At 55.0% G+C, this 21692-nt stretch overlaps 1 protein-coding gene across 4 annotated transcripts in view; it reads left to right on the top strand.

Annotated features, from left to right (window-relative positions):
• Window positions 1–6058: 6058 nt before the first annotated feature.
• Window positions 6059–21692, top strand: part of Smtn (smoothelin) — a 22940-nt gene continuing 7306 nt past the window's right edge. For 3 of the 4 annotated variants that reach the window (XM_013353401.1, XM_013353399.2, XM_005366110.2), the window contains exons 1-16: window positions 6059–6162; window positions 7810–7915; window positions 12696–12844; window positions 13181–13274; window positions 13366–13444; window positions 13536–13633; window positions 14487–14819; window positions 14903–14975; window positions 15545–15616; window positions 15698–16213; window positions 16370–16542; window positions 19492–19644; window positions 19728–19803; window positions 20773–20937; window positions 21030–21092; window positions 21285–21366. In XM_013353401.1, the coding sequence (XP_013208855.1) occupies window positions 7865–7915; window positions 12696–12844; window positions 13181–13274; window positions 13366–13444; window positions 13536–13633; window positions 14487–14819; window positions 14903–14975; window positions 15545–15616; window positions 15698–16213; window positions 16370–16542; window positions 19492–19644; window positions 19728–19803; window positions 20773–20937; window positions 21030–21092; window positions 21285–21366 (2177 nt within the window). In that variant the 5' untranslated portion in view covers window positions 6059–6162; window positions 7810–7864. Of the gene's footprint in view, window positions 6163–7809; window positions 7916–12695; window positions 12845–13180; window positions 13275–13365; window positions 13445–13535; window positions 13634–14486; window positions 14820–14902; window positions 14976–15544; window positions 15617–15697; window positions 16214–16369; window positions 16543–18486; window positions 18580–19491; window positions 19645–19727; window positions 19804–20772; window positions 20938–21029; window positions 21093–21284; window positions 21367–21692 lie in introns of all 4 variants that reach the window. The other variant, XM_026788752.1, reaches the window with a different exon arrangement.

The raw sequence follows: 21692 nt of genomic DNA, 5'->3' as shown, positions 1-21692 counted from the left end.
TAAATAAATAAATAGGTGAATAAACAGGCAAGAAGCCTAGGTGTCACTGCTGCAGCCATCTCCCATGGCTACATGTTCTGCCACCCAGCCTTGTTTCTGAGTCCTGAGTCTACCTGTTTCAGAACTTGTTCACGACTTGATGTTATCACAAATGCACCAAGATGTCCTGGGCACACATGGACAAGTTGAGTGGCTGCACAGAGAAGTCAATCAACTCCAAAAGCTGGGAAACACATCTGATGAGCCATATGGAAGGCTGACTTCCCATTCACAGAGGACTTGATCCCAGTGCTGTTTAAAATGCTGACCTCTAGGACTGGAGGAAAAGCTCGGGGGTTTAGAGCACTTGTTCTTGTGGAGGACCTGGGTTCTATTCCCAGCACCCACATGGCAGCTCACAACCATATGTAACTCTGGTTCCAGGGGATCTGATGCCCTCTTCTGGCCTCCTGGGTCACTGCATGCACACAGTGCACAGACAAACATGCAGGCACAACACCAATATATATACAAATTAATTTAAAAATAGGAAAACTAAAAAAACAAAGTACTGGCCCCTAGGTTCCTAGGTCAGAATGAGGGCTGCATGAGAATGTGGCAGGTCTCACAGTACAGTGAGTAAGACTGGATCAAGAGGGCCGTGATGGGATATAAATGGTTTCCCCTCCCTGCCTCTGCCTCTGCCTCTGCCTCTGCCTCTGCCTCACAGAACCAGCAGCCTTGTGCTCCTAAACCAGACTTACCTGGAGCTGGAGAGTGGATGGCCCCATCAGTGACCATGACCTCAGGCCTTTGGAGCTCTTTTTTTGTTTTGTTCTGTTCTGTTTTTTGAGATAGGGTTTCTCTGTAGCTTTTGGTTCCTGTCCTGGAACTAGCTCTTGTAGACCAGGCTGGCCTGGAACTCACAGAGATCCCCCTGCCTCTGCCTCCCGAGTGTTGGGCTTAAAGACATGCGCCACCATAGCCCAGCTTCCTTTGGAGCTCTTTCAATGGATGAGAAGAAGCAGAACAGTAAGGGTAAAATGAACAGAAATGAACAGCGCTACCAACACTTCCAGTCCACAGAGGAGGAAGGCAGACTCAAGCCATGTGTCATGGTCACACAGCAAGAGGCAAGGACTTCCCTCCAGGCTTGTCTTTTTCCTGAAGCTAAGGTATGGACAGCTGAAGCATCCTGGGTTTAGGCCCCAACTCCCACCACCATGGCTGTTTAACCTTGGGCACATCACTCTTCCCTCTGTTACAACTTGGGGCCTATCTCTAAGGCTATGGGACTTCATTGGAAATTGCTTAGTATGGCTGTGGGTGACACCCTTGCAACTTCTTAGCACTGCGCCCAGAGGGACACAGCACACAGCTGCTTAGGGGACTAAGAAACTGCTGGTTGCCAAATTTAGTGGTCGTCAGGGGCAAGCTGCTCAACTGTGTGGCTCTCAGTTGCTCTGTCCATCAAAAGGGCTCATAATAGCTTTATCCCATTGAGTGGTCATGAGGGATGAATGAGTTACTGTAGGCTGTGGTTTGATTTTTTTCTCCCATAAGCACTTTCTATATTTCTAAGGTTCTGAAGGCTATTCAATGCCAGCATGAGATGATGGGGCCCCAAGACCCCCCACATCACTGGCTATAGCTCCAGGCACTGCCTTGTCTGCCATTTGGCTATTATTAGGCCCAAAGTCCTCATCTCCAATCCAGATGGGGAGTAAGAGGAGCAGGCAGGGACCAGGCTGGGATCACGGCGGGGAGGCTGGATGTGGGTTTGGGCCCCACCCTGCCTGCAGCTGGTCCAGCAGCCACGTCTACACTTGGCTCTGAGGTTGGAGCTAAGCACTGCCTCCCACCACAGCTGCCTCCTCTGGGAAGGCTCAGAGGCCTTCTGCAGCCTTTAGCGCTTTCCTATCAGCCCCCAGAAGGCCGGTCAGCCCCCAGAAGGTCAGACCTGCACGGAAGCTTGGAGTCCATCCTGCTTGCTTCTGGAGCCTGCGAGAGAGCCATCTGCTTTCCCCTCTATGGCTCTCCATGCATCCCATAAGGGTTCCTTGGTCTCCTGAAGAAGAAAGGTGCACACCTCTGCCTTCAAATGCCAGCCCTCCACCATTGGGCTACACCAACTTGGATGTGGATCTCCTTGTCTCTAAACTGTCCTTGTTTTTTGTTCTGTAAAATGGATGTATCCCAGCACCTACTTGACAGAGCTGTGCTCAGCCTTGAACAACTGAAGTGTACACAGCAGGTGCTCAGGATGTGCCAGGACTGATCTTATTTCATGCTTGTGTGGGTGGATCAGACTCTGAGAAAGAAAGAAGGTATTGAGGAGACTGGGGTCCACAGTGGCTCTGCTCTTGACTTGCTGTGTGATTAACTCCTGCTCCTGGCCCTGTCTGGGACTCAGGTTACCCACCTGTATCATAAAGGGTACATCTAGAACTTTGGGGTGGCAAGACCCAGCTCCTGTGCTCATAAGCAGTAAGAGAATTTGTTTTAAGAATCTGACAAAGTGCTGGGCGGTGGTGATGAGCACCTTTAATCCCAGAACTCAGGAGGCAGAGGCAGGCGGATCTCTGTGAGTTCAAGGCCAGCCTGGTCTAAAGAGTGAGTTCCAGGACAGCTCAGCTAGGGCTGTTACACAGGGAAACCCTGGGGAGGGGGGGCTAACAAACTATCAAACGGGCCTACCTCCCACTGGGCAGCAGATTCGTGATTAGGATAAGGTTCTGAGTTTGAGTTGTGGGTGTCAGAGAACTTAGCCTCACTGGGATCACCTCATCTCTGTAAGGGTGACATCTCACCAGACTCAAGCTTCAAGGGTCCTTATGATAGAGCTGCCACATGATATTGCAGACCAGGGTCCACATCATCTGTACCCCAATGAACCTTCCTTCTCCCTTCACCAGGAACTCCTTAAAAGTCATAAGAGGTCCAGGTTGGCCCACATGAAGCCCTCCCCTTTGTCTCTGGGGCTGTTCTTCTGCCGGCCACTCCACCCAGGGGTCTCATAGCCTCCTCTCCTCCAAGAGTATAGTTGCCCAGAGACACAACAGCTAGAAGATTTGTGATGACCTTGACAAACCGGTTGGAGAAGCAGGTCAGCTGACCTCCTCAAGCTCCTGGATGTGACCTTGGAGGCCCCAGCTGGGGGGGGGGGGCAGAGAGAGAAAGGGCACAGCCAGCACCAGCGAGAACCGGTTCTCTTTTGGAACCTTGGTCCAGCCTTACTTGCCCGACTGCTCCCTTTCAGTCACCTTGCTTCTGCGCTGCCTTTCCTCCAGGCTCTCAGACACCAACCCAAGTTTTGCTCTCAGCAGCCTTGGGCTCCAGGTACTTTCTCTCCTCCTGCTTCCGCTGTGCCATCAGTCGCCAACCCACCCCTTGCTCCCCAATTCTTTCTCCGAGACCACCTCACACTCCTAGGCTCAGGCCTCAGCTAGCCTTACAGCCACTTAGAGGCACGAACAGGCATAGCCTAAGGTTAAGATCTTTCTGACAGGTCTGGGTCCTTAAGCTCCTCACCGGAAAACACCTCCATCGTGCAGAGAAAGAAACAAAGAAGGCTCTGAGAAGCCTAAGGCCTTGCACAAGGCAGAACTGGGATCAGAAAACATAATTTTCTTGCCTCTTGCTTGGCCCCAGGTGTGGTGGGAGAGAGGGAATGGGGGAGGGGGGAAGAACCCAGAGTGAGTCAGGGAACCAATGCTGCCAGCTTGGTAAAAATCATCATTTTTGGACTTAGGCTTTAGAGCAAAATATTACCCTTGGCCCGTGAGCTGTTCCAGCCACTGCGCCCTAACTCTGCCAGGACAGGGTTGGATGTGGGGGGAATCCAGAGCCTTCCTGTTATAGCTCTTTGGAGGACTGAGAGCCAGTCAGTCCGTCAGAGGTTGGCACTGCCTTTTTCTAAACTGAGCAGATAGAAACTCAGGCTTCTGGGGTGCCTTCAAAATTCATTCCTCCTTCTCCTCTGGTGCCCAGGGCTCTTCACTGGCAACACTACCTGTATTTCCTACCCACAGCCTCTTCACCTCCGCTTGTCACCCACACGCCTCCCAGACTTTGTTCATACGTGGTCTCTTCTGGAAAATGTCCTTCTATCAGGTGAGTTTTCTTTGTACTCATCTTCAGTAATATTTAGCACACCACCACCTCTAAGAAGCCCTCCGAGATTTCTTCCATATTTGAAACAAGGTTAGGAGAGGTGCTTTGGCAGTGGGCAACATTCTGCCAAGATGGTGCCTTTGCCTCCCGGCAAGTCGGCTTGCTCCTTGTAGAAGCAGGCATAGTGTTTATCTTGGTGATCTGGTGTACAGCACCTGCTGGGCACTCTCACCCGGTGTACACTCTTCCCTGGCACGTGGTTATAAAGTTTCTGGCCACCTGCCCTGGGTTGCCCTCTGATGCCCAGATCACCATCACCACCACCAGTCACCCCCTCCCGTGGCGCCCATCCCTTGTAAGAAGGAAGAAAAAGAGGCGGGGTAGGTCAACCTGGAGGCAGGCCAGAGCTTGCCATGCCTAGGTCAGAGCTAGGAAGCACAAGCTCTAAACAGGCATCCAGGGTGTTAGCACCCAGAAGCCGGTTCACTGGAGCAATCGGCTCCCACTCAAACAGATCCTGAGACTTAGTTATGTCCAGCAGAAAGGTGGGTCCCCAGTGACGCAAGGTTTGCAGTGCTCCCCATCTGGCCTTGCAGAGCCTTCGCCCTCATTCTGGAGAATAAGCTGGTATCTAGCTCAGGTAGAGAGGGTTTGGAACGACAGTCTCCACGCTGGTTATTTCTGCTTGACTCGCAAGCGGCTTCTTTCTCTCGGTCTCATTTCCCAGTGCGTAAGATGAGGAACACCTCTTGAGGTGTGGGAGGAAACTAATGGCACATAGAAAAGATGCTCGGAATGGACACAAGGCCTCTCTTTAGGGGTGTACAGGGTGGTCTTGGAGAAATCTGACCTGGCGCTCTCCGAGACAACAGGACCCCACCTCAGCTCCCACAATCCCACGTCACAGAGGTCAGAAGCACAGATTAGAATCAGGGCTAGGAGGTATGAACTGCGGCTCCATTGGCTTTTGTCCTCATCTGTACAATGAATGGGACAGTTCAAATCTCATTTGTTGTCATGGATATTATAATCTGGAACATGAAACACACAAAATAAATAAATTGGTGTTCTTATAGTTTTTATTTGACTTACAGTTTTTACTTATCAAGCAGGATTCCAGACTCGACCTGGCCAGGCTCCTTCCCAGTTGAGGCTCCACCCACTTTTGTCTCCACCAAGACCGGTAGGGCGGCTCCACAGCCTCCAGGGCTAGACGCTGGAGGTGGCTTTCTCTACAGGGTCTGAGCTCTTATTTGATCTTGGGAATATTGGTTCTTTGGGACTTCTGCTCCCCCCCCCCCCATTTGCTGAGGATTGTGAAGTTCATAGACCTTGTTTAGGACTACAGGGCTCCCAGAGGCAGACTTTAAAATGTTTGGGAGAGCATGCTTTATGGACAGGGGAAGACGTACTACCGGTATGATTGATCCTGTTCCATCTCAGAGGGTCTTTGGCGACTCGATACAGGGTCAAGATGCTGCTGGTCATTACCCTGCGATGGCAAAGACCAGGTGTCCCGAAAGCGCTCTGTGAGCGTTGGCGGAGCAAGCCTGAGTTCCGAAGCCAGTAGTGGGTGGAGTCCGGAGAAAGGATGTAGTCTCAGGAACAAAGAGGAGGGCGGGGAGGGGCTGTCCAGACCTCTCAGAGTTTACCCCATCTCAAGATATTTGCCCGGCTTGTGGCACCTTCCTGGACTTCGGTTTACAGCCTGAGTCCTATCGAAGCCCACCCGAGGAGGTCAAGGACACCGCGGCAGCAGCCCTCAAAACTACAATACCCAACATCCCTGGACAGTGAGGGGCGGGAGTTTAATGGGGGTGGGACCCAAAAATTGAATTTTCCCAATAGGACCCGAGAAGGGGCGGGACACAACAGAGAATTGGCTGGGGCAGCTTGTCAGGGCGGGGCCAGCCAGCTGGCAGGCGCCGCGGGACAGGCGTCTACCGCAGAGTCCAGGGGACGTTGCTGAACCGGCTGGGATCCCGGGCTGTCGTGCGTCCCGTCTCCTCTGCATCTGCCGGGTCCCGAGCAAACACGAACCCGCACGGAAAAGGCGGGCCGGACTGAGAGGTGGGTATGAGGATCTTGGGGCGACCCTCAGAGGCAAGATGGGTCAGGGGTGGGGTGGTGAAACCTAGATGTCAGGACAGGGATTCTGGAACTCTCAGGTCCGGGAGCCCCAGCCAAATTATGGGAGCTTCAGACCACAGGATTAAGGTTCTGAGACCTTGGTGAAGGCAGCTGTGGACCTCTAAAGGGCTCCACGATCCCCAGAGACACTAATCTGTGGGGAACTGATACCTTGAGGAAACTTTCCCAGATCACGACCCCTCACCCACAGGGCCTTAACAATCTCCAGGACCCCAAACTGTGTAGCATGAAGCCATGGGAATAGTGGCAATCAGTGACAGGAATTTCTGAGCAGAATGGTACTAGGAACAGCCTTGCCCAACATGAGGAAGCACAGCATGTCTACAATATCTAAGACCGGTGACCATTAAATGACACCGGGGAGGGGGAGTTACCCCAGACAGAATAGCTAGATCAGGAGGCAAAGACCCTAAGAATGGTTGGCAAGTTCAAGCACTGACTTGAACAGACGGTGTTCTTCAAACTCCAATTAATGTACATTAGGGTTCCCCCAGACCCATTCACCGGATAGGGTGACTCACACTAAGTGACTTGTGGAGAGAAGGGATGATTTCGGGATGAATCAGTGGAGGTGGGGGTCCCGAGGCCATTCCAGTCACCATATTAACTAAGTATCTAGGTGTGCTAGGCCATGGATTCTCAAATTCCAGAGACTCCGGGGTCCAGGAAGGAGAGAGTCGGGCAAAAAGACTGCCACCAGATTTAGGGATCCGTTTTGATAGTGATTGGACAAGAAACAAACACCCTGGAGTCTTGGCGGCATTTTTGGGAGGGGACTTGAGAAGGCAGAAATAACCACGATTTGTATTAGATCCTTCCTGCCCTTTGAGTCTGAGTTCTACTGACCCCCCTGTGATGACCGTTTGGCCCTCTCCCATTCTCTCCGTTTGCCCAAAGTCCAGAGGTTGGGTGGGTCAGCTTCCCAAGGCACTTCCAGCTGGGAAGCAAACTCTAGGTGAGTTCTGAGTGTGTGAGCTGACTGGGAAAACTGGACACCCGGCTCCAGAGAGCCAGGCCCATCGGCGTTGCAGGGAGGAAATGTACCAGAAGGCTGGCTCTGAGAATTCAGAAGACACAAGCAGCCCCCACACCTGAAGGAATTAGTGACAGGAGCAGAAAGATGGACGTGGCCTCAGCCCACAGCCAGACGTCCAGTTTGTGGAGGGCAGGTAGAGGGGGAGGCTGGGTAGCCCTGGAGATGAATGGGTGTGACAGGAAGCTTGCACCCCCTGGTGGTAAACAGCTTGGGTGGGCCTTGCTGAGTCCTTTCTCAGTCCAGGTCCATGCCCTCCTTGTTTGGGGCTTGGTCAGGATGCCAACTTAGACCACAGGGCAGACTGGCAGCCAAGCTGGTAAGGCTGAAACACGAACACCTATTCTTGGTTAGTGAGTTTTTCAGCAAACCACCCTGGGGCAGAGGACAGCTCCTAGCCAGGAGCACATGGCTGGGTAGTTAGTATAGAACAGAAACGAATGCTCAGGGGGTAGAGAGGGAAACAGGCGTGAAACTAAGGGACTGAGATTTCCACAAGCTTCAGCAATCCAACTCATGTCTGCCTCTTGCAGAATTCCCCGAGTGCCACCGAGAGCTGACACACTTAAGGAGCTAGGGGCCAGCAAGATGGCGGATGAGGCCTTAGCTGGGCTGGATGAGGGAGCCCTCCGAAAACTGGTAAGTAGCCCTATTACTGTACTATGGGGTGGGCAAGAGCCAAGCCAGGGCTCTAGGGCCACTGCTTTTGCACTCTTCAGCGCATAAGAAGGAGGGGTTTGGAGGAGAGGTTACAGAAACAGGGCCAAGTTGGTTCCATTCGGCTGATCCACAGGCCCTTGTGGCATGTGCCTGTCCATGTCCAGTGCTGAGACCTGGTCCGTACCCACCCCCAACTGTCATCTCCTGTTTAAACAGTAACTTCTTGGGGACTCACCCATGGGCTGCCGCAGGTGTGGGAAGGCAGCCTGGGCACTGCCCACTCCTGGAAGCCTGCCCAATGATAATGGCAGCAGAACAGTAGGGCACTGAGTACACCATCTTACAGAATGCTCACACATGCTCCAAGAGCCAGGATGCTGCCACCTGTGTGCTGAAATCGCATACCCAAACGCTCCGGGTTATAAGCTTTTCTAGGTCCAAACTCCAGAGGGGATTGTGGGATACCCAGAGTCTGGCCATGAGAGAGAAATAGACTTGTGATGTCTAGTCTGTTGTTTTCTTCTCTAAGCCTCAGGGTTTTTTTTTTGTTTTGTTTTGTTTTGTTTTCTTACTTGTTAAAAAATGTTGGGGGGGAGGGCTGGAAAGATAGTTCAGTAGTTAAGAGCACTCACTGGCTGCTCTTCCAGAGGATCTGGCTTCAAATCCAAGTCACCCACATGACAGCTCACACCTGTCTGTAACTCCAATCCAGGGCTTCTGGCACCCTCACACAGACATACATGCAGGCAAAACACCAATGCACTTAAATTATAAATAAATAAATAAATAAATAAATAAATAAATAAGGTTGCTAGTGTTAGCACAGGGGTGGAACAAGATAGGGCCCTAACTTTGGGATAGAGGCTGGGATTAGTCCACACTCCATCCCTGTTTACCACCTTCTTCCTACGACCATGTACAGGGAGGCAGTGCGAAAACACGGGCCAGTAATGTGACCATCCACACGGCCATGCAGCAGGCCATGGGGAGAGGGGCCAGAGCCTCACCACCCTGCCTCTGATCTCTGTCCTGGGCAAAAAAGTAGAGAGTGTCCCACGCTACCAGCAATCCTTGCCCCTAGAGAAAGAGGCTGGGGCCACTTGACCTAGTTGCCTTGACCTCCCCTAGGCAGTTGGCCTGTATATCCTGGGGCCAGCACCTTAACCTCCTCTTGAGTTTAGGGCAGCCACTCCTAGAGCCAGGAAATGGGGTTGGGTCTCCAAAGACGCCCCGCAGCCGTCTTCACCGTCCCTCAAGAAGTCAGAGTCCTCGTGAGGGTGGCAGACTTTCCACAGGGAAAGCCAGGCTGGGTGTCCACGCACTCTCTGGGATTATCCAGCATCAGACCCCACGCACGGAAAGTTTGGGGGCTGGGGGAAGCGTTAGAGAGAAGAAACAGAAGCAGTAGTTGACGACGCACTTCCTCCCGGCCCCGGGGCCTGGGAGGAAAGGACAAGCGAGGCCAAACCCCGGCTCGGATCGCGGTCCCAGGCCCACCCCAGCCCTGCGGCTCGACCGCCCCGCACCCACCATTGCTGCGCCCCGGAGCTGTGAGGGTCCCACCCTCCGGCCTCGTGGCAGGAACGGGGGCGTCCCAAACCCGGCTCCTCCCCGCGGGGCCCGGCCTTATATGGGAAAGCTGTGCCCAGCTGACTCGGGAGCCGCAGCTGCTTCCGGCCCCTCTCCCGCACATTCCTGAGGTCGGGGTGGTGGGCTGCGTGGGACAGGGGTACCCGGGGACAAGCACGCCGCGTGTGCCCCATGCCACGTGTCTGCGCGCCTTCCACCTCCCAGCCGGGTGACCTGGGAAGCGGCTTAGGTGCTGTGAACCTCCCTTCCTTTGCAGATGCGGTAGCGGGGGCTTCCTGCCGGACTCCTAGCAGCGGCGCCCGGCTAGAGACTAGGGTGGGTGGGGCGCGGGCTAGCCCCGCGCTAGTGGCCGCAGCCTGCGGACCTTTAGCGCCCCCTTGCGAGGCGTTCTCCCATTGCTCTCAACACTGCGGGCAGCTCTGATCCTGGGGTTGAGGGAGGACCTGAAAGGAGAAATCGGTTCTTAGGCAGGTGGAGAGACAAAAGTTACTGAGACGCTGGGTCGGACGCCCCAGCAGCAAGAGTAGAGAGCTCCAGAACTCTAGTCCTGCCCGTCCTGCCCCCTCCAGCCTCCCGCAGGAGGAGGAAGCACCCTCTTTCCTCCCTGGAGAATTTCACTAGGCAGTTTAGGAAACCGTCCCCTTCCCCCTGGTGGACAATAGCTCTTTGTATTTCCTTCCCTCCCTCCCACAGTCCCCTCCACACACAGTGGGGGTTACTGAGAGGGTGGGGAACTTTGGACACAGTAGGAACACTGTGATCTGACCTTTGATGTGTGAGAGGGTGGGGAACACAAGACACACAAGAGGGACACAGGTCAGAGCTTTGCCCACAGTCCCAAAAGGAAGGAACATGCCAGGAAGTGGCCAGCAGAATGAGGTCCATCCCTCGGCCACCCCATCCACTTAGGAGATTCAGAGGGAGGATTCCAGTTTCCAGATCGAGTTATTGAGGTACCCAGGGGTTGAAGAAATGGCCAACTTCCCATCTTATTCTCCCCACGCCCTAGGGCTTGGAAGCGGGGACCCATGATATAAAGGGGACCCATGATATAAAGGATTAGTCGTTGTATCTCGGGGCCTTTACCGTCTGGACCAGTCTGACCAGCTGTAAGGCTACCAACCCCCAAATGTTTCAGGGAAATGAGCGTCTTTCCCTTGATTGTGATAAGGTCTCCTAAGGCTTTGACATTTCTAGACCAGGCTAGAGGGGTCTCCAATACAGAACCTCAAAGTTCCCACCTTGACAGAGACTCCAGGGTTGCAGCCATCTTCAGTCTTAGATGAGCCTTGCTGTCAGAAAGACCTATGTTGAAACTTTCAAGTTTTTTGATCATGAACAAGACACTCATTTCTCTCTTATCAGACAGAAATAATGTATCAAGAGTAGGCCCAACAGTTTAGAGCATTTGCCGCTCTTCCAGAAGACCCAAATTTGGTTCCTAGCACCCACATCAGGTGGCTCACAACCACTCCAGCTCCAGGGGATCTGATGCCCTCTCCTGGCCCCTACAGGCACCAGCACACATGAAGCATACACGCATACAGACGCATGCATACACATAAATACAAATAAATCTTTAAAAAACAACAACTCTGGAGGCAGAGGCAGGCAAATCTCTGAGCCCCAGGCCAGCTCTGCAAAGCAAGTTCCAGAACAGCCAGAGCTACACACACACACACAGACACACACACACACACACGCACGCACGCACACAAGCCCTGTCTCAAACAAACAACCTGAAACAACAGGTGGGGATTTAGTGCAGGACCTGACATAATTTGGGTCTCAATAAATATACCAGTATGTTCTGTCTTTCCTTCGCCGTCTACTCCTGGCAGATGGGAACCCAGAGGAGAAGCAATGGTTTTGCATGTGCATGTTGTGTATGTAGAAGAGGCCACCCTGAGTCACTGCTCCCTCCCCCTGTTCTTGCCCAGTCCCAAAGGCCTTTGTTCCATCTGGAAAATTAGGAAGCAGTGACAGAGAGGTTAAGGAATATACCCCGACTGTAGAGCCAAGACTGGAACCTGATGGGGGCTCTGGCCTGAGCTGCAAGGGACTGACCCTCCGTAGCTCCTCAGGAACATGGATCTTGGAGAGCTGTCCCTCAAGGCTTTGCCTGCTCTCTTCAGATGAAGACAAGCTGGTTCTTGGCTAAACTGGACCAGCTCACAGTCCCTACGGAGGCTTCTTTATCTCTGCCCACTCAGCTCCCTACCCGAGAAGGAAGAGCATTGAAAAGGGAGAGTCAGTCACTGTGTGCTTTTCTTGTTCCTGTTTGCCTGCTAGACCCACATGGGAGGCTTGGCTCTGCCACTGCTCTGATGGCCAGCCCTGAGCCAGGCCTCTACCATAAGATCCCTTCAAGGGGCCACTGTGCTGGGTGGTGTGGGGAAGGCATTGCCCACACACCACAAAGGGAGCACATTTTTCTAAACCTGTTTCTATCAGGTCCCCAATTTCCCATGAACTTCTGAACTGAGAAGCTGATAAGAGTTCCTGCACTCTGTGGATACCTCTGGGGGCTCTAGGTAGACCCTGGTGCTAGCTGCCTTATCTTTATCTCTCTAGGGGACCAGCCCTTCTCATTCTGGGCCTTGACTTCTTCCATGATGGTTAGGGCTAGGCCAGAGCCAGGAAAGGGGAAAAGTAACCCTCAGCCGAGCAGAGAACAAGGACCCTACAGCACCTTCCTCTGCCTCAGTTTCCCTATCTGACATTTTCCAGCAGGGTCCTGCTACTCTGGGTCTAGATCACAGGGGACTTCAGCTACCTGGATCACCCTTCCTTTTCCAGGGCCCCTCAGAAGGGTGACCACACTCTTTCTCCTGTGGCTCCCTGGTCTGAAAGGTTAATGAGCAGGTATCAAGTCACAGAAAGGAGTGCCTGACTGCTTGGCCCTTGACCTGGGTATGTGGTTGCTGGCCCTGAACTCACAGAAGGTGGTCTGTGTACCACAGTGCACAGTGGGCTCCTCAGGATCTTTGGCGTCATGAGCTTGGTCTCTCCTAAAGACCCTGAGTGGGAGGCAGGCACGTGGAAGGCTTAGGGTAGAGAGACTGGAGACAAGCCTCTCATTGTGTCCCAGGCAGAACTATGGGCAGTTGGTGCCAGTCCCTCTGCCCCTGACAGAATGCCCTACCCCTCACTCCCACCTGCATTGCAGCTGGAGGTCACGGCAGATCTAGCAGAGCGGCGGCGGATCCGCTCTGCCATCCGGGAGCTGCAGCGGCAGGAGCTAGAACGAGACGAGGGGACTTTGGCATCCAAACGTTTCCGCGCTGAACGGCAAGACAACAAGGAAAACTGGCTACAGTGAGTGGCAGAGGGGGCTGGGTTTGCAAGTGCAGGTGGTGCCAGGGGGTCATCTCGTGTGAAGGCAGGTGTGTCTGATGCCTGTGAGCATTGGAATGCACAGGATACCTGTGGGTATGGACCAAGTGCCAACTGGGGCCATGCCGTATGGGTAGCGTGTGGCATTAGTGCCTGTGTCCACAGATGTATATATATATTGATGTTTGCTCAGAGATTCTAAACAGACAGCTCCGTGTCTATGTCAAGGTTCAGGCCTCTGATCCTGACCCTTTCCTTGAGCTCACACCCTCCAGACCCTGTCATACAATGGTAGTTATGCTCATGGTGTCTCTGCAGCGCTCAACAGCGGGAAGCCGAGCAGCAGGCTGCCCTCGCACGGTTGGCAGGGAGGCTGGAGTCCATGAATGATGTAGAGGAGTTGACCACACTGGTGAGGCCCAGGGCAGGCAAGGGATAGGGGAAGGGTAAATAAAAACCCAGACTCCACAGTCCATCCCTTGTGGCCTGCCTGTCACCCACAGCTTCGAAGTGCCGGTGAGTACGAGGAACGCAAGCTGATCCGAGCTGCCATCCGCCGTGTGCGAGCTCAGGAGATTGAGGGTAGGTGCCCTGGCCTAGAGCCGCCCTTGCCCTACCAGCTGCTGCCTACAGCATCTCAGTCACCTCCTGACACTTGCCCCTGCTCTTCCAGCTGCCACCTTGGCTGGGAGACTGTGCAGTAGACTTCCTAGTAGTGACTCCCGAGAGGATAGCAGAAGGCAGGCAGCGCACAGACTGGACCCTGGTAAGGTAAGGAGTATGGGTGTGGAGGGAGGGGGAACCAGTGTCTTGTGCCTCCTGGTGCCAGTAGTACAGGGCATTTTTGCTACACTGTCATTTGACTGGGGAGCTGGCCCTTGGCCAGTGTTTGAGGAAACCCTGGAGTTAGTTTTTTATACTCTCAGGCGTACGCCTTCCACTCCAGACCTTGAACTCAGGTGTTTCTCTCAAAGCCAGCCTGTCTATACAACTCCAAGTTACTGTTCCTTCCCCGTCGCTACTCTCATGGACACGCTGGCACCTACTTCCCACCCCTACCCCTACCACCCTGCCTGTGCTCAGCAGCCAAAAGGATCTCCTAGAAATGCAAGTCTAGTCTTGGTACCTCCCCTGACTAAGCACGTCCTGTGCTGCCCTTCACCCGCCAGAAAGTACCGCATCCTTACCTCACCGTGGCCTGCTTGCCAGGCCCCTGCTGAGCAGTGCTCAGCGTCATTTATTCTTCAGGAGTGTGGAAGAGAAGTCACAACATACAGTTTCCACTAATGGCCAGCAGAGGGTGCTAGCTGCCCAGTCCTGCACAGCTGGCTTTCTCTGATTAGCCAGTCTGAGGCCAGAACTCTGCTCTCGAGGTTCTCTGGACATAGGAGTCCCCCCCACCCCCCAGCCAGTTTCCTGTCATCACCAACTGTTGACGTTAGGATCTGGTGATTGTCAACCCACCTTTGGCACTGACTAGTCTTCCTTATGCAGGTGTGCCCACAGGAAGCCATGCCCAGCCCCTCTGCTTTGCATGGCCTGCTCCGTCAGCTTGGCCCTCCCTGGGTGGGGTTAGCACTCGGAGTCAGAGAAACCTTGGTTCCGTCCTGTGGGTCCGCTGCAGGTGCCAGAGCAAGAGCAACAGAAACAGCAGACAGACGTGGCAGAGCCAGCCCCAGCCCCAGCCCCAGCCCCTGAGGACACCAGCCAGGATGTGACCACAGTGACACTCCTGTTGAGGGCCCCGCCTGGGGGCACGCCCAGCTCACCTGCCTCACCTGACAGTTCACCCACCACTGCTTCCCCTGAGCCTCTCCCAGAGCCGGCTGGAGCCCAGTGTCCTGCTGCTGAGGCTCTGGACAGCTCCAAGCCACTTCCTTGCCCTTCAGTAGCTCCCAGCCCTGAGCCCCCCATGTCACCAGCACCCCCCAGCTCTCATGGACCGGTCATCAGCAAGGTGAGTTTGGTGAGAGGCAGGGATGCCAGGCAGGTGAGGCCCTCTGTCTGATAGCCCCTTCCTATGTGATGTCTCCCTTGCAGCCCCCGCCTGGCCCCATGGAGCCCTCTAACACCTTGGCCCCCACTAGAGGCTCCGCCAGCACTAAGAGAGCGGGTGAGGATCCCTGTGCAGGTTGCTACAGGCTTCCGCTTTCCCCTGCTTCCTTTTCCCCGCCGGTAGGATGGGTTCTGATGCTTCAACAGCTGTAGCTTCCAGGTTCAGGCAGTCCCCAGCACTCCCCACCGCTGCCCCCGAGGTATTCCCGCCCCTGCCACCCATGGCCAGAGGCCTCCTCACAGCCTTGAAAGGCAACAGGCCTCAGGCACATTCTTCTCCCCAATAAGGGAGTACACCCATCACCCAGCTGGATCTATGGGCAGTACTGGCTGGGGGTGGGGGGGACTGTCCCCTAGTCCCATCAGTAAGGAGAATCTGGATACCTTCTCTGGCCCAAACTTACCCCTGGCTCCTAAGAGTGCGCACGTCATCCTGGGTCAGTGCAGGAGAGCAAGGAGGAGCCTGCACGAGGGTTGCAGCTGAGTAGGCAGGCCTCAGCAGAGGGGGTGCCAGGCATGGCGAGGCGCCGCCGAGGTGTTGAGATGAAAGTGACATGGACACCACCCCACCATCCACTTTTCTGTCTCTTCCCCCATATGGCTGCCACCTACTCACCAACCTACCAGATCTGCCTGAACCACAGCCCTGCCAACGCTCCCTGTCTGTGCTCAGTCCCCGACAGCCAACCCAAAATCGAGGTACTGCCCGTATTTACTACCCCCAAGTTCTGGGCAGCCCCTACTCCACCCAGTCACTGACAGCCTTCTTGTCTCTTCCAGAGCCGGTCCCCCTTGCAGGACGGTCCCAGTTCCAACGGGCTGGCTCCGTGAGAGACCGAGTCCGCAAGTTTACATCTGATACCCCAGCGGTGGCTGCCAGGCTCCAGGATGGCCCACCTAGAACAGCCCTCACTTCGCTGACCCCCACGAGGCCCCTGGGCCCTTCCTTCATTGGCACCACCCCTGTCTCCTCCCCCAGCAACTCCTCCTCCCGAGGTCCCAATGACACTTCCTCCCACAAGAAGCAAAGAGAACTTGCTCATTCCCTGGCCCAGCTTCAGAGCTGCCCTCAAGAGGAGGGCCCTGGGGGGCGGGGCTTGGCTCCCAGGTCCCTTGAAAACAGAGCAGGGGGGTCCAGGCCCTGCTCAGAAGAGCCCAGTACCCCGCTACCTGTGGGCATTGGCACTGGGGAACCAGGGGGCAGTATGAAGACCACATTTACCATTGAGATCAAGGATGGCCGTGGCCAGGCCTCCTCAGGCCGGGTGCTGCTGCCCACAGGCAACCAGCGAGCAGGTAGGCTTCTCACTGCCAGGGTGGAGCCCTTGCCACCCCTCCCTTTTGGTTCTGCATGTGTGGCCAGGGCAGTGTCCAGTGTCCAAGGTGTCACTCCCTTGACTGGCACTGCCCTCACTCCAACTGGCCCTAACAGCAACCCTTCTCCCCAACCAGAATTGACCCTGGGACTGCGGGCACCCCCGACTCTTCTCAACACCAGCAGTGGAGGCAAGAGCACCATCAGCCACATCAGCAGCCCTGGGACTGTGACCCGACTGGGTAGTGTCACTCAGGTTACCTCCTTCAGCCATGCCTCCCCTGGTAACCGAGGAGGCTGCAACTTTAAGGTGAGCCCCTCTTGAATCCACCAGCCTCACCATACACCAGCTCCAGAGGCTGCTTTAAGGGTGCAGACTAGCAGGCTTTTTCTGTGATGCTCCTTCGCCACTGCGTGCAAAGCCACCGAGGTCAGAGAAGGAGCATCGCTGCCAACAGTCCACAGGTAGTGGGTAGCATGACTAAGACTGAACCACTGTATCACCCAGAGACATAGCTGAAGTCATTTTCCCCATGTGCTGACCTTTTGTTGTTTAGTTTGTTTGATGTGGAGTCTCCTGTGCCCTGGGTTGGCAATGATCTTTGCACATAGCCAAGGCTGAACTTAAACTCAGTGAGCCTCCTGTCTCCACCTCCAGAGAGCTGGCACTACAGGCGTGAGCCACCATGCTTGGGTCCATTTGCTAGTCTCTGATCCTTGTACCTAAATTGATCAGTTCTTTCTTCATGAGCAAGTGTGAAGCCTGAGGCTCGGAGAAGGTGGTAGGGGCTCCCGCTGTCTTCCTGTGGCAGCCCTGATACCCTTGTTGCCACCTGACGCTGGACGTCAGCCCCAGCATGGAGATCAGATCACAGGCTCACGCAAGCTCAGCCTGGTCCATTAGGAGATTGTTGATTAGCATCTTCGCTGTGGAGGCAGAGCAGAGCCACTGATGAAGACAGGCAGGCAGGGGGGCATCAGGCAATGAGGCATTGGCCCAGCAGGTGCCACGGGAACTAAATACGATATATTCCTTCTATTATTCATTCCCGAGCCCGGGATCAGCTGGCTGGGAGCTGCGATGGGGAAGAGATTCCCACTGGTCTGCCCAGGTAGTGCCCTCTGTGCTGTACCAAAGACCGAATGGGGCTTTGACTGAGGTGAGGTGGTCAGGCGGAGCTAGCGTTGGGTCTTCTAGCGGGTGACAGGAAGACAATGGGAATGACAGCGACCTTCGTGCCACAAAGCAGGACCCAACAGATTGGGATGGGGTGTCAGATGAGGTTCTCGGGGTGAATGGAAGGTGTCAGGGTTAGATGACTTTGGCGCTAACAACTCACCTGTCTCCCCTGCTTGGGGAGCAGATGGTGTGTCTGTGATGCACTTGCACAATGTCTGGGCTTGGAGAGAACATGTCTCCCAGGGCCAAGCCCTTTTCCTACAGGTTGCTTAAAGGCCCACCTCTTTGTGCCTTCGTTTCCCTGACTTTCTAAGACAATGTGGCATGAGGGCAGAGATTTGCAGGAGCCCAGCAAATGGAATGTACACGGTATACATGATGTACAGCTAATGCACATGCTGTCTCAGCCCGTGTCTTGCTCCTGGCTTCCATTTTTCTACCTATGGGTCATGGGACTCTGGTCTCAGTAATCCTTGAGACATGCAGCAGGCTGTGTGCCTGTTTGGGCTGGCTACCCATCCCCCTCCATCCCCTCCATAGAGGAGCCCAGAATAGGTTTCTATTTGGGCAGTTGCTCCAGCTGGCTGGTGGCAGGCTGGGAGGCCAGCAGGGGCGGGGCAGGCTCACTGCCCTTGCCTTCGCCCTCAGACCAGCTGCAAAGACTCTGACGCTGCCAGCATAGACAGCAGCCCCTGCTACTGTCCCACCATCGTACCCCAAAGAGTCCCCGGTAGCACAATGCCAGGAGTACCAGGGCCTGGGCCCGAGATGGCTGCGGCCTTTGAGGAACGGTTGAGCCGGGCATTACAGGAGCTGCAGGCGGTAGCTGAAGCGGGCCGGGCTGCAGTGACCCAGGCAGCTGATGCAGCCCTAGCCACTGTAGAGCCGGTGGCTCAGGCAGCTGAAGAGCTTCGAGCAGAGACAGCCGCTCTGAGCCGGCGACTAGACACACTGACCAGGCAGGTGGAGGTACTGAGTCTGCGGCTGGGTGTTCCACTTCTGCCGGACCTGGAGTCTGAGCTTGAGCCCAGCGAGTTGTTGCTGGCTGCTGCCGACCCTGAGGCCCTCTTCCAGGCAGCTGAGGATGCTGGGGCTCCTGTGGCCCACCCGCCTGCCTTTAGCACCCGCCGCAGCTCCTCTGTGGGTCCCTCTCGCAGCAGCAGTCTCGTAAGTCAGCCCGTGGGAGGGACTTGATTTGAACCCAGCTCTGCTGAGTGTCTGTAGACAGACCAACACTGCCCAAACCTCAGTTTACCTCATTGTACCGAGGACTAAGCATGGGTACTCTAAGATTGGAGCAAGAAGGTCCCAGACTCTTAACCCTGGTAGCTGTCCTGCAGCCTCAACCAGGCCAGGCCTCTCTGGAGCAGCTGCCACCTTGGCTGTCCCTACCCTCATGACAGACAGAGGCCCTGCTGGGAGGGGACAGCTATAGTAGCTGAGCTGGGCCTTGGCTTCAAGGGGCAAGCTGGGAGGGAGTTCCCTTGGGGGAGATAGGTCAGTGCTGGTGCCCCTTAGGTAATGGTATCCAGCAAAGTGGGGAAGGAAGTGGTCTGGACCTCCAGAGACGAGACGTCTTAGTTTGGGGTAGCCCGACTCGGCCACCTTGTTAGGAGACCTTGGGACCTGGTCCAGCCCCTTGGCAAGCAATACTTGCCTGGGGGAAGCTAGAAAAAAAAATATTAGAAAGAACTCAAGTTGAGGAGCTAAACTACTGCAGCTCAACCCCCAGGTCATATCACACTCACAGAGGGCCTAGCCTCAGTTTCCCCTGTATCTGACAGGGATAATATCCCCAGTGTTTATATAGATGTTTTCTACTGAATGGAAACCATTGTTCCTATTGCCACCAACTTGGATTAATATGATTCTGAATTCTGGATATGTAGGAAACTGTTTACGGGGCTTCCACTTTGACTACCCTGGACCTGAAGCCAACATAGCCAACCTACATTAGTAGGCCTGGCGGGCTGTTGGCTTTTTCCAGTGCTATGCCTGCAGCCCCAGGATCTAATCCTCTCCCACCCAGGTTTCACTCCCATCCCTGTGTAAACCCTACACCCTCTCCACACTCTGTAGATGGAGCCAGATCCAGCAGAGCCCCCCTCTGTGACAGTGGAAGCAGCTAATGGCACAGAGCAGACTCGAGTGGACAAAGCCCCAGAGGGGCGGAGCCCCCTGAGTGCCGAGGAGCTGATGGCCATTGAGGATGAAGGAGTCCTGGACAAGATGGTATGTTAGCTCCGGTAGGCTGGGGGCTGGCAGAGGGTAGGGATTGGCAGGCCCCAGGTGTGCAGCAACTGTTTCATCTACAGCTGGACCAGACTACGAACTTTGAGGAACGGAAGCTCATCCGGGCTGCACTCCGTGAGCTCCGACAAAGAAAGAGAGGTAGAGAGCCAGTTGCCCGCTAGATGTAGCCGCTCCATTCCTCAGCGGTCCCCTCATTCTGGAGGCAGTAGTTGCCCTCCTAGTGCCCCCCTCCCTGGAGCCATCTGCTCCCTGGCCTCCTTGCCCGTGTCCAGCTGTGCATTCCCAGCCATTCCCTGGCCCTTCTCACCTTGCATCTAATTGTGCCTTGCTTTAATCCAGATAATCCCCCAGTTGCTCCTCTCCCCTGGGTTGCTCCCCTTAGCCTCTAGCCCATATGTGGTCATTTCCCTTCCCTGCGGTTCTTCCCTGGATCTGGCTCTTCTCTCCCTCATACTCTAGATTGACTTCTGGAACAGTTGTTCTCTGAGAACAATCACTCCCCCAGCCTACCCCACTCCCAGCTGGCAGTCAAATGCCTCCTGCAGCCCCGACAAGCACTCTCCCTCCCGCTGAGCTGCCTGTGCCCTGATGTCCCAGGTCCCCAGCCTACTTGCTTTTTCAGCAGACCCAGTTAACCCTCCCCACCAGCTTCTTTCTCAAGTGTTCTTTCCCTGGATCTGATGGCTTCTCCCAGTACCTGCACCCACCCCTGGGTCTCAGCATCCTCCTTGCAGTTGCTCCTCTCCTCCCTGAGACTAGTTTGAAGGGTTCACCAGTCAGCTGCGGTGCCCACCCAGCTCTCTCTGGATGTCAGCTATTCCCTCCTGACTGGCTGCTTAGTCCTACAGAAACTTGTCTTGGATCCAAATATCCCCCCTCCCATCTCAGAGCCCATCACCCTCAGCACACACTCAGCTCTGTGCCAAGTTGTGGTTGTCCCCCCACCCACCCACTTTCAACCATCCCTAGAGAGGCACGGGTTTTCTGTCATTGGTGTTTCTAACGAGCTGCCTCCACTCCATCCCGTGTACCCCTTGTGTCTATGCATGTGTGCTGTGTGGCGCTGGGCGGCCCCTCTGGGCATGCATGGGGGCATCTCCTGCTCAGACCAGAGGGACAAGGAGCGAGAACAGCGACTACGGGAGGCACGGGCCCGGCCAGGGGAGAGCCGAAACAATCTGGCTACGGAGACCACCACGAGGCACAGTCAGCGGGCGGCTGACGGCTCAGCTGTCAGCACAGTTACCAAAACTGAGCGGCTCGTCCACTCCAGTAAGACTGAGCAGGGCCTGGGGCTCGGGGCGAGCTCAGGCTAACTCCCTGTACCTTTCATACGCTTCTTTGTCCCTTTGCTGTCCCTCCAGACGATGGCACACAGACGGCCCGCACCACCACTGTGGAGTCAAGTTTCGTGAGGCGCTCGGAGAGTAAGGCCACCTGCTCTCTCCTGTGCCTGCTGCCTGCTGCCTGCTCACCTCCTTAAGTTCTTCCTTAAGTTCAACCGTGCTCCCACTTTCACTTCTCTACTGTGTCTATCACCATCCCTCCGGGCAGACTCCCCCCCACGCCCCATATCCTCCCGTCCAGCCCAGGCCCTCATCTCACCCCCTTTTCCGCAGATGGCAGCAGCAGCAGCACCACAGTCCAAACCAAGACCTTTTCCTCTTCTTCTTCCTCTTCCTCATCCAAAAAGATGGGCAGGTGAGCATGGGACAGTGCCTATGGGGATCTCGCTATGGATTCATTCTGCAAGGGGGCAGGCTGGCCTACTGAGGGGATAGGCCTACAGTAAGGGAGGTACCAAATGTGCCCTGCTTGCTTTGTGATCTCTCTTAATCCTCAGCCACACCACAGGGTAGGGGTGGAGGACTGTGGAGGCCAGACCCTTGGTGTGGGTTTCACACTGAGCCTTAGAGAGTGACCTGCCATCGCCTGCTGGCACTGCCACCTTCCCACATCTGCAAGCCACTTCTGGGTCACAGAGCTTGACTTGAGGGAGAGTACACCCCACAGTACAGAGAGATACA

This window comes from Microtus ochrogaster, unplaced genomic scaffold, assembly GCF_000317375.1.
Source record: "Microtus ochrogaster isolate Prairie Vole_2 unplaced genomic scaffold, MicOch1.0 UNK6, whole genome shotgun sequence".
NCBI classification, from domain to species: Eukaryota; Metazoa; Chordata; class Mammalia; order Rodentia; family Cricetidae; genus Microtus; species Microtus ochrogaster.
The sequence above is the reverse complement of the archived record's forward strand: the minus strand, read 5'-3'. Positions and strand labels throughout refer to the sequence as shown.